The sequence below is a fragment of the Penaeus japonicus genome, unplaced genomic scaffold (assembly GCF_977035675.1).
Source record: "Penaeus japonicus unplaced genomic scaffold, GWHDUDI00000001_assembly GWHDUDI00000019, whole genome shotgun sequence".
NCBI classification, from domain to species: Eukaryota; Metazoa; Arthropoda; class Malacostraca; order Decapoda; family Penaeidae; genus Penaeus; species Penaeus japonicus.
In genome coordinates, this window is record NW_028234421.1 from 17,726,600 (window position 1) to 17,739,099 (window position 12,500).

Sequence of the window (12,500 nt, forward strand, 5' to 3'; positions counted from 1 at the left end):
ATAAATTACTGAGTGAGATTCAGGAATGTGTGAAAACGATGAACATGACAACGGAAACTTAATCTTCCTCAACCTTAGAAGATTTATCCACTCCTGATGACTGCCAGAAGGGAAACGGAAATACACCACGGAAATAATGCAACAAATTTTACTGATGCTTTTTTTTCTCAAGTAGTAGGTCTTGACAGCAGATTGATTCCTTTAGATACTACCATTTTCCGCAAGAAAAGGCAGGCAACTATTGGTAAAAGAGATGACACTCTAGCTTCATTGAAGATAACCAATATGAATAAAAACATGTCATAACCTCAGGGAATTAATTGAAGTGATTGATTTTTATAAGGATATAAATGATGAGGTCCGTTTTCAGTGGCCAATTAACTTTAATGCTATTGACGGGTAACCAATCATGAACTACTGAACAGACATGCAAAATTATTTTGTCTTGAGTCCTTAAAAGAATTTAAAAAACATAATATTGCCTAGGATATTTTTGCCAGTTGGTGTTAGGTGGTTAGGTTATATGTATTCATCATTACATGTTTGTATATCACTTGATGTTGTACTTGATAAATTATGAAGTATTGAAAATGCTGATTTGCCATCCAAGACCAAAGTTGGCTTGAAAGACAATTTGATTAGATGCTTGGGGACATTGCAAAAGAACCCTACTGTTATCAAAGGTATCTTCGAGTTCTCTAAGATCCATTTCTTTTGCTGGCGAAAAGCTGTCATTAGTACAGAGCCGACAATATTTCAGGCAGCATTTGGGACACCTCAAATGTGTTCAGAAGTAGGGATCAGATTAGGGTTTGACAAATCCTACTTTGCATCCATCAGTAGATATCTGCATAACACAGATGTCATTTTCATGCCACTCTCTCACGATGGTGACAGCATACATGAGGTATTTGGTATGCTGAAAATGGAATCGGAAAAAGCTGGATATACAAACCAGCCAAACCTGAAGGATTGAATTTGGTACAATTTTTCCTATGAGAAGTTATGGAACCTCAGCACAGAAAAGTTTGTGAATGTCCCAGGTTTTTCGGAAAGAGTGTTTAGTTCCCCTTTGTTCTATCATATACGGGAAGATATGAATAAGGTATGCCATCTCTATGGCCAAGGTAACCACTCTGTATGGGAGGCTAAGAGTGTACTAATTCCCGACCATAATCAGTATTGTGAAAGACTGATTGGAGACATGAGGCGGTCATGGTACTTCAATACCCTTGTCTCTATATCAAATATACGGTAATTGTGGAAGAGATTGAAAGGAAATGTGGATAGGGTAATATAATATATGTGAGAAGTTGTTGCCAATAAAAGATACGTTTCTAATTTGTAATATACTTTCACAATGTGTTTTATTATGATTAATTATAGAAAAGATACTCTTAAAAGTTAAAATTATACTATACGCGATTGAATAAATCAACATAATTTGAATACATAGTTAAGTAATTACTGCTAAAATGATGAAGAAAATATAGAAAATGGGTAATTTCACCCCAGACTAAACTAATTATATAATCGTATTTTTCGTATCTTTGAGTAAAAAGTGCAATAGGTAAATATTGATAAAAACAAAAAAAAAAATGGTATCACTAGTCAAGAAAAAATAAATGGCGCCTACTTCTGAACAGTCTCCGTGAATTTGAAGGATTTTTCAAAAATCACCAATTATTGAAATACCCTACTGTGCATATGACTGTGAGTGCCACAGCACAAAGCAGCCAAATTAGCACAATGGCACATTGCAGATAATGCACATGGTCTTGGTCACCTTCCTTATCTCATTCTGCCTGCACCTCCTGCTCTGCCGGTACTTTAGTGGGAGGTCAGGTTCTTGTTGTAAGTTGTCACTCTCTGCAGCCGGTGCTTGGCAGGGATGGTGGATGGGCCTCTGTGTTTGGGATTTTAGACTAAACTTATTTTGGTGAATATTACAGTAACATTAGAGTAAGTATAAAGGTAATTTCCATTAACAGTCACAAAGCATAATGATTATTCTTAGTGTAATGAAGAAACAGTCTACCACTGTCCCCTGAAGTCAAATATGCTAGGACGACTGTCGTCATGTAAGGCATGACACCCAGTGTTAGGACCAAAAATCGACTGTCATGTATGTCATGATGCCGGTATACAGTGGGCTAATTTCCCTGTACTTTTATTTATTACTATTTTTCTACAGTAAAATCACTTTTGCTTATTTAATTTCACCATATTTGATACAAAGGTCAATGATTGAAAATTATTATTGATCACGTGTTTGGTGTTGCTAGTTTGCTTCTATGATTGTAGATTAGCATGCTTTTTAAATGGTTGAATTTTTGGTGAGCCTCTTTTTGTTGTTGCTAATGGTTTGTTTGGTTCACATGGACTGCAGGAAAAGAATAGAATTTTCTGATGTTGGTACTTGAATTTACCTCCTTGTAAGTTGCCTTAAAAAGAAAAATGGGAAGTTGGGAGATAAAGCTTCTGCTGAAGATTCAAACATATTCTTTATGGAACCTTGAATATATATGTAATGGGATAGAACTTTTATAAGATCATAGTTGAATATTTTGGACAGAAAAAAAAAATAATAATGTTAACACTAGTCAGTTGCTATTCAAATTTTAGGACAGAAATACCAAACTGAAAACTTTTATCAAGCCTTATTATAGTGGTCGAAACAGTATATCATGTCTTTTAGTAATATATGGTGATTGCTCTTCTTTTTATCTTGTAAACTTGTTATAATCTGTGAACATTATACTTATGCATTGCTGTGATAACCTGATATATTTGCACAGATCTGTTACAGCTAATATATTTTCATTCAGTCTTTGCAATGTAGTTAGAAAGAAGCAAAAATTTACTTTTTCTCCACCTTCCAGGGTAAAGACTATGACCGCCTCAAGATGCTAGAAGTTGGAGCTGATGAGGCTGAACGCTGGGAGAGAAGGAAGAAAAAGAAGAACCCAGACCAAGGTTTCTCTACCTATGAAGATGCTACCATTAGGTAAAGGAATCTCCATATATATATTTTTTTTATAAACTTAAGACTTTTCATATTTGACTGTAATTAATTATTGGTGTTTTTTCCAGATAGAATTTGTTCTTTGCTTGCAGATCAAAAAGTTTTTCATAAACTTTTAAAAGATGAGAAGATGGTAGAATACAGTAACGCATTTTTAATATATACAAATTTTTACCTCCCTGACCGGGACTCGAACCCGCGCCGTAAGATTGACAGGTGCGGCGGCGAGACCGCTCGGCTACACGACCCGCTAAAAGAGTTGTCCAACCAGACGCCTTAAGAGACGTCATGGAACTTACCTATATGCTCTTAGCAGAGCAGTGATAGCGAATTTTTACGAACAATTCCCGCAGCACTCGGCAGCAATGGAATCACAAATTCAAGTCCCAAATCAGGTTACCGAGGTTATATGTATGTGAGAAGATGGTAGAATGCAGAAACGCATTAATGCGGGGTCGAGTCCCGGTCAGGGAGGTTAAAAATTTGTATTTAATGTAACAAAAATTTATTTAAACTAATTTTACTTGCTTTCAGACAGTACAACCGTTTGGTAAAGAATAGAAAGATAGACATGGAAGACTATGAAAGAGAGAAAGAGTCGGTTGGAGAAGAAGCGTTCTATGGAAGGGACAATACGATAGCCATTGGGCTCCACAAGGATTCCAAAGAAGCCATTGATGGTATGGTTGACGACCTTGAGAAACAGTAAGTGTTATGCAGCTTGCCTCTTTTGCTTTTCAGTTCTGAAAGAGAGAAAATAGTGATACAGATGAATAATTAGTTTCTTTTCTCTAACATCTGTAGTTTCTCTCACTTTTGTTGTCATTGCACTGAGTATTAGGTAGAATGAAAAAGTAAGAATTAAGTAGAGGTTTTAATGATTTTCAGCTATCGATATAATTCAATCCCTCAGTGGAAGAAGTTGATTGCTGTATTAACCCATTGAATACAGACAGGGATAGATTTGCTTTCCTGGTTCCCAGTGCCACCTGTGCAGCACCCCAGACAGGTATTATTTCAGAGGGATGCAGCTTCATGTGACATATTGTGACCTTTCTTGCTGACTTTCATTCACTTGTGATGATACTAGGGCCATTTTTGTGTTTGTCTTGTTTTTTTGTGTGTGTTTTACTGTATTCTGAGACCTATATGTGCTTTATGGCTGGCTTTATCAATGTCCATATCAGCTCATGTTCCTTATACTCAGTGTGATAGAAATATTGTAGTTTTATTGGGAGAGAGAAAATGCAACTCTTTTTTGCGTATTTTCATAAATATGAAAGAAATAACCATCCACAAGAAGGATTACATGAAGAGATGGGGAAGAGGAAGGAGACCTGTGCTTAAGACTGTGAGTGCCACAGCACAAGGCAGCCATACTGGCACAGGAGCACATTGCAGACACTGGATATGGTTTAGTTTACGCTGGATGGGTGCTATTCAATGCTCTATTTCCTGCTGGCGCCTGGAGAGAGAAGTAACATCTGTGTTTGGGTTTTTGGTGAATATTACTGCCCTTATAGTAATAATGATTATAATTGTCATCATCAGTCACTAAATAGAGTTACTACTCATAATACAAAAAAAGAAACACAGTGAACCACTATCCCTCGATGTCAACTATGCCATGATGATCATCGGATACGTCATGATGGCTGCCGTCATAACACCCATCCAGAGTATTCATTATTCTTACTGTAACATTAGACAATAGTAGGCTGTTGACAGATAGCAGCAGTCATATAAGACAAACAAGAAACTGATAAATTTAAAGTTTCTTTTGTTTTGTGATTTACATATGTGCTATGGAAATTGGAGGAAAAAGTTACTAGCTCAGTTTTTAACCCATTGTGGACAGGTGTCATGACATATATGACACAGGAGCTCTGGCCTGATGGCAGGCATCATGATGTACATGATGTTCGGGGAATTTGGATCACTGTGTTATTTTATTGTGCTAAGAGTAATGTGTAAGTGATGATGACAATTGCAGGCATGATTACTATAATTACCGTAATATTAAGCAAAATGGGTTTCACCTAACATCCAAAACCTAGACACCACTTTCTTCTAGCACCAGCAGGAGAGAGACCCTTGAATGGCACCCATTCACAGTCTGTAGCAAGCGCTATCTTTATAGAGTGATGGCACATAGCAAGTTACCGTCCTCTTGCTCTAAAGTACTGCAGATGAAGGATGTGCAGGCAGAATGAGAAGAGGAAGGTGATTCAAATCATGACTTATGTCTACAATGTGCCCCTGTGCCAGTAGGGATGCCTTTTACTGTGGCACTCACAGTCATATACACAAGTTTCCTTCCTCTTGCCTACCTCTCCATGCTATCTTCATTGTGGATGGTTATATGTTTCATATTCGTTCATGACAGTGCATAAATACGAAAAATAAAGATGCTTTTTGTCCTACCATAAAACAGCAATACTTCTTTCACACTAAGTATAAAGAAAATAATGAGCAGATATGGACCCTAAACTACAATTTCAGTCAAATGCAGCATTGATAGAGCCTGTGATATGACAGATATAAGTATCTGAATACAGCAAAACACACAAAAATTAAAACAAAAAAGTCACAAAAAGAGAGTGGGAAAAGTTAAGGTACATTGTGTGGAGCTGCCTTGACTGAAATAAAACCCATCCTGCACAAGCAGATCTACCTCCCGTCTGCAATGGGTCAACATTGTTCTTGACATATAATCATTCTCACAGTGCATCAGTTAGTAGGTTTCAATAATGAGTTAATTTGAAAACCCAAAATACTTTTGAATTAGGTTTCATGGGACACCAATTTAATGTATTTATTGTAATGCTTTAGAAATTTGCTTGTCTATGTTATGCTTTATTTATGAAAAACTTTCCTATGGTATCCATATTTATAAGAAGTTTCAGTATTCTTTTTCTCTTGCCAACGCCATGGTATTCAGAACACTTAAAAACAAGCCATGTTATTAGGGAGGTCTGTGCATTGACTAAGGAGAACAGAGACAAAATCTACACCTGTAAAAAGCATTCTATATGGAAAGGTCTGTTGGGCAGATACAGAGATTAATGTCAGGGCAAGTATGATAATACGTTCCTTCCACTCCAGGATATCTAAGAGAGAGAAATATTCGCGCCGCCGCATCTTCGATGACGATGCTGACATCAACTTCATCAACGAGCGTAACATGAAGTTCAACAAGAAGCTAGAGAGATTCTATGGCGACTACACCGAGGAAATCAAGCAGAACTTGGAACGAGGAACCGCTGTGTAATTCATCACGTGTGACACCAATTTCCGAGTTTGTAAACATGAATAGAGGCTGTCTGTATCTGTAATAAAGGAAGTCGCAGTTGCATCATGGATTTCGGGGATTTTTTGTCATTAAAGAAGGTCATTAGCTGTCGTAGAATATATTGCTTAATTAGAAACATAGTTGATTATTGATTTTGTAAAAAATTGTATGATAATTTTTCCTTTCCTTCCTTTTTCTTTGTTCATTCTTCTCTATAATATAAGTGCTAGTTGTCAAACTTTATTGACTATTGTTTTGGATAAAGGTTGTTGCTTTTTATACCATGTTTTTTATGTATTCGAAGTTTACTTATTCTTGTGGATTCCTTTTCATTTAGGTGCAGCATTTTGCTTTATTCTTACTTTGAGAGTGGAAATGGAATAACTTTCTTAATTACTTTTGATTTAGATGCAGAAGTAGGTTCACCCACAACGTTGTTAATTTTCATGGGAAACAAAATGGAATGAAGTAAAAAGAAAAAGAAAAACATGTTCTAACATATCTTTTGCTCACAGTTTGTCTTGGGATTTTCCACAGGGGGCAGTGCTACAACAGCAAAGCACATGTTTATAGGTTTGATAGTACAAACTTGTAACTGACGATTTTGTCACATTAAATAAAATTAACTTCATGTAGTGTTGTACACCTTATATTTATTATGTATTTGTTGTAAAAACTGGCTGCTACCTTGGTATCAGTGTCAATGTAGGTCTAAAATATATTTCTTAGTTATTTCTTTTATTGCTTAACCTCCAGGTTGATGAGGTTCTACATCATCAGTTAATAAGTTCAGAGGAGTATTGCTTTCTTTAAATGTGGTCTAAAGTTGAGATTGCATTGGTATACAGTTTATCCTTAAAATTTTCTGGTTGATGTCATTGTTTTCCCTCTTTGAATTCATTTTGATGCCTTCTTTTTGTTCGTAATTTGTGTATATAATTTTAAAAAGATATATGTTTTATGTCGGTTATACTCATCTTTTGATCTGGAAGTAGAATAATATTATTAAATGTTCATGGTAGGCATCTTTTGATTATGCAGTTTTTCTTCTAATTTAAGACTAAACTTACAGTACAAAACTTTCCTGTTTAAGTAACATGAACTGTGTTTGTTGCAGGTAGATATGGATATAAGGATTTCAAAGGAATTTTGACTTGAAAACTAGCCTCATAGGTGCAAATTTATATATATTTATAAACAGACATTTCCTTTAGTACAGGGACCTTTAGTGGTAAGTTGTAATAAACTTGTGAAACAGTAATGACTTAACACTGCTCTTTTTACCATTTTTCCATTTTTTTAACTACAGCTTTGTATTGATATCGAAGCCATGGGGAAAAAAAAAAAAATCTGTCACACGAATAAGAAGTTGGAAAATAGAGTTTTAGGAGATATATGTATATTCCTTTTTTACAGTAGATATAACATTTATATACATTTCTTTACTTTCAATTTACTTCTTATTGTTTTCTAATGAATACTTGTTGCTTCCTTGGTACCTCTCTTTGAATTTAGTTTTCTTTGGACACTAGGTATTTGATGCTAACAATTTTTTGTTCATATGGTTTATTTACACTGTACACCACGGGGTTGAAAAGCTGCAAAAGAACACAGACATAACACTTATTCCTACTCGGTATTTTCAGTAAGTACATACTGAATGACGCATACAAAGCTGCAAAATCATGTATCAAACAAAATAACATAAGGAAAAAACATGTCTTACAAACGAAACTTGCCTTCATGTACTTGGAGATTATACTTCTTATAAACTGTTCAAAATAAAGCTTATTTTCATCTGTTATACCTTGTATTATACCAGACGGGAATGTTTAAAAACTCCAGATACAAAGTCCTTCCAAAGTTCGTACTGGATTGAAAGTAATAGCCTTTTCAGGTACAAAACAGGCGATGTAAAGGTCCCTAGGTTACGCAAACACAATATTGAACATCTCTTTTGAAAGATTTTGACATACAAACACGACTTCATGTTGCATCCATACTAGCTTAGACGGTTCAAGAGATATAGTATGTAAATATAGTGTTAATACTTAGTATAACAATTAATTTCACTATATGATAATATATATATATGTATTCACACATACACAAGCACATGTCTAAGCCCATGTTTGCTTGAATGTGTATAACAATAGCGGTACACTAGTAACATACAATTTACCGTTGCAGTTACAAGTATCCAATATACTAACTATGGCCGACTTGTGTTCTTCTACAAAAAGGAAATGAAATGCTCTAAAAAGGGGAGGAATCTTATCAGGGAAGGATTACCCAGGTAAGGTGTCAGGTCCCTATCCTTATTGGACAGGTGCCAGCCTCGCCGGGTTCCTGCCGCTCGCCTTATTCACCCTGACCTTGACGCCGCCGGCACGACACCCACCCACACACATACACACACTCAAGGAGCGGCATTCTGGGTGATGAATTTCATGTTCTTGTCAAATGCGCTGATGTTTGATTAAAGGATGTAATGCTCATACTATCAAACGGCATTAGTATTTGATTAGGAACAAGGCTAGTGCTTAAAAGCACGTCTAGTTGTGTGAAAGTTTCATCAAAGATTCCCTGGAGTTTGGACATTACAAAACACATCTCGGAATCCGGAATGACCGAAACAAGACCCCTTATTTGGTGCCTGTAAATGTTCTGTCGTCATCGTAATGGCAGCTTGACTGCAACAGAATAATGGTTTCTGCTTAGTTTTGTAAACTTTTTTTATATCGGCTGAAACCTTTGGAAGCCCTCGTAGAGCACGGTCTTTGAGAATAAAGCTATTTAACCATTCCATTGTTACAAATAGCTCCCTAATGTCGACTCGTCATTCATCAAAGTTGGTTACATACCCAGTTGACCAAAATCAAGTATGGCTGTAACGCTTCAAGTCACCCAAACAACATGTATATGAAGTAATATAATGCAGGCTTTTTGTTTACAAGGTAAATCATTCATCTCTGAGGCCTATATACATATGGCAAAATCACAATAAATTCTGTCCCTAAGGTTCCTTCTCTCTAGAGTATTATGGATGACAGACGTATGTTTCCTCTTGTATTTCAGCAAAATTACAGCAGAGCACGGGAAATATGAGCCCTATATCGTTCCTATAAGGCTAATTTCCCGTAGCCATTCCAAGATGACTCAGACTGAGCCATTGCAATGGATGATTCTAATATTAGAGAGAGGCTCCTAGACCTACGATATCTTTTATCAGAATCACCTCGTTGTACGTTCATCTAATGCTTAGTGCATTACACTATGTATACAATCTCACTACCTTTATATTTATGTACGTGATATTTACGAGTACATAGAAAGCCACGATTTTTTCCGTGTTAATCTCCAAACACATGCAAAAATCACTTTGATGACGTCTATAAATAATATGAAAAAAAACGTGTCTCGTTTTTTCACCCCATTTTGTACACTGTTCTTCCAAGTCCATTTCTTTCGCTTGTAATTCGGCAATGATATCTGCAGCTTTTTTAAATGACTCGCACTCCACGAGCATTGCTATTTCCTTATTCAACCAAACATCTAGGTAACAAAGAAACAAAAATAAAATATCTTAACGTCTCTTAATAGTCACCAAAAGCACCATGTCACTGGGTCACCTGGGTACGCTGTTACCCAAGATAAAAAATCACATATCGCATTTCAGGGCACCTTCTCATGCCCACGTCCTCGGGAGAATCACTGTGAACACTTCTTGAATATATTTCGACAAGAAAAAGGCACCGAGGAGCCATCCGATCGTCTTTTGAGCTTCCTCCCGTTTTCATAAGGGATCAACTGGTCACTCGGACGCTCCCTTGTCCACTGCTCTCGCCCCCGTGTCCTGTGCAGCGTCTTTCCTTGATCACCAATCAAGATATCAAAAGGTTCGAGAGAATCAGTAATGTTGGCACGTTTAAGCACACAGGCTATACTTCCGAACACTCGTTCGAGTTCACACCTTTTCACTGACCCTTAATTAAAACTGCGACGAAAGGGAGATTAAATAGATTCATGTACACGAAGGGAGTTTCGGGCTCGTGCGGTCGCGCCTCCCGCCCTTACACCTTAGCGGCCGTCGCCTCCGCGGGCCGCTCCACCACCGTGTGCGGCTGCAGGGGCGGCGGGTTCTTCGCCTTGGAGAACGCCTGCAGCGAGAAGAAGCGCGTCTTGTCGCAGGCGTCCACCGTGGTCACGTGCTGGAAGTTGCACGGCGACGAGATGTCGGTCTTCTTGGGCGCTTTGTACTTGGGCAGCTTCTCCTTGGCCTTGTTCTTCTTCTTGCCCGGCCCCGAGAGGGAGATGTTGGCGGGGTCGGCCGTCAGCCGCTCGATGTGGCTGTGGAACTCGCAGGCGGCGCGCCCGTCGTTGAACGAGAGGCCCATCCGCCGCCGGTGGTCCGACGACAGGTACAGCGTGTGGAACTGGGGCTCCTGGGCCCGGTACGAGGTCAGGTTGTCCACCACGTCCTTCCACAGGGCGAAGCCCGTTCCCTTCTCCGCCAGGATGAGCTGCAGGAGGCGCTTGTCACGAGAGCGCGTGTCTCCCTGGTCCAGCAGCAGAATGGGCACGCCCGTGTACTTCAGCTCCCACGTGCCATGCGAAGCTCCAGCTCCATTCTCGCAGTACAGGTTGGCCAACGTGCGACACACCCAGAGCTGTGTCTTGTGGCCTCGGAAGAAGGTCTCGATCCGCGCCACGTCCTCGTCCGTGACGGCCAGCGGATCGTCGACCTCGTCCCGCCGATCCGTCAGGGCCCGGAGCGAGTCGTACTTCTCCGTGATGCGACGCACCGCCTCCGCCTGGAACAGGAACGACAATGTAAAACAAAATATTAGGGTACAAGACAATCTTTTCGCGAGGCCGAACGGCTATCCCAATGAGCCTGGACGCTCAATTTGCAACTCTCAGGTCACCATCGCCTGCAACGGACACAATACGAACCTCCTTGGACGCGGTGGCCTTGCGGATGTCGATGGCGGAGGAGTAGATGGGTTCCTTGCAGTCCTTGGGGGCGTGGTCCACCTCGTCCTCGTCGTCGGCGGCCTGGTACACGAACAGGTGCGGCGTGGAGGCGTGGTGGGGAAGGTGTCTTGCTACGCCCACCTCGTTCAGGGTGGAGCCTCCTCTCACGCCGCCCATCGCGATGCTGTTCCTGAAGGTGGTTGCGCCCGTGCTGCACTCTCCGCACCGCCCCGAGCACTCGTGGCTGCCCTGGCACATTCTACACTGGAACGCCTGTGAGGTCGGACCGATGCTGCCTGCACGGACACTGCGCCCAGCCGCCCTGGTCGGCTCGCTGTGGGCCAGCACTCCCTGCACCTCCCAGGCCCGAGTCTCTGCGCACCGCATTCACCGAGTCTTGGAATTCCTTCTCAGGTTGATCGGGCCGCTGGATCACTGGCCTGTCTCTGTCATGTTCAGATCACTTCACTGCGCTGCTGTGTTGTGAACCTCCAGCAACGAAATCACTACACCACAGAAGAGTGTGTTTCACTGCACCACTCTCGATAGAACACTGGATGTTTCGATAAAATCTCAAAGGCTGACATTTACTATCATGTCTTTTCTATCTGGCGTATATCCCTGGTCACGTCACGTCCTGTGGTCTGAGGCGGACGCGCTGGCTGGCGCGGCACACTCACTCGGCAAGGCTCCGTCCTCAACTGTCCTCGCTCGCCCGAGTCTCCATCAATGGAGCCTGGCTGAATCCTCCGCCACTTTTTGGTCTCGCGATGACGTCACGGATCCTTGACTAGTAACCGGGTAGCCCGCTTTCCAGCCTCATGACATCACTCCTGCCTTTGGCGAATGACCGCTCTCGCCGCTGATGTCACCGCGCCGCGAGCCAATAGCTGCTGCTTGCCCCGGCGACGTCACTACCCGAACAGCCAATGGCGACCTGCGAAGAGAGAAGGCGTCATGAGTCAGAGCGTAAACATAGCAGGTGAGGAGCGTGCCCACGGGCGGGCGGGCCTCCGCCGTCCACTATCTCCAAATCACACGATCTGAGTCACAGGAGGAGCGATTTAAATTACATAGTAGTAGTAACGGAAAGAAAGGCACGGTGACGCGCCCTTCCCAAGTGAGTTTCACTTCGAGTGATTCGTGCGATTCCGAGATCTCCTTCCCTTCGGCTCCGAGGCCAATGCTATGTCAACGAGGCCTGTG

At 40.7% G+C, this 12,500-nt stretch overlaps 2 protein-coding genes across 2 annotated transcripts in view; one reads left to right on the forward strand and one right to left on the reverse strand.

Moving 5' to 3' along the window:
- Positions 1-8,121, forward strand: part of LOC122257613 (pre-mRNA-splicing factor SYF2) — a 16,990-nt gene extending 8,869 nt beyond the window's left edge. The window contains exons 4-6 of the mRNA XM_043023012.2: positions 2,883-3,007; positions 3,560-3,730; positions 6,131-8,121. Coding sequence (XP_042878946.1) covers positions 2,883-3,007; positions 3,560-3,730; positions 6,131-6,296 — 462 coding nt within the window. The 3' untranslated portion in view covers positions 6,297-8,121. The remainder of the gene's footprint in view (positions 1-2,882; positions 3,008-3,559; positions 3,731-6,130) is intronic.
- The window catches only part of MESR3 (misexpression suppressor of ras 3), a 23,289-nt gene continuing 18,276 nt past the window's right edge, over positions 7,488-12,500 (reverse strand). Inside the window, exons 2-3 of the mRNA XM_043023011.2 lie at positions 11,274-12,231; positions 7,488-11,131 (exon numbers count right to left, since the gene is read on the reverse strand). Coding sequence (XP_042878945.1) covers positions 10,391-11,131; positions 11,274-11,681 — 1,149 coding nt within the window. The 5' untranslated portion in view covers positions 11,682-12,231 and the 3' untranslated portion in view covers positions 7,488-10,390. The remainder of the gene's footprint in view (positions 11,132-11,273; positions 12,232-12,500) is intronic.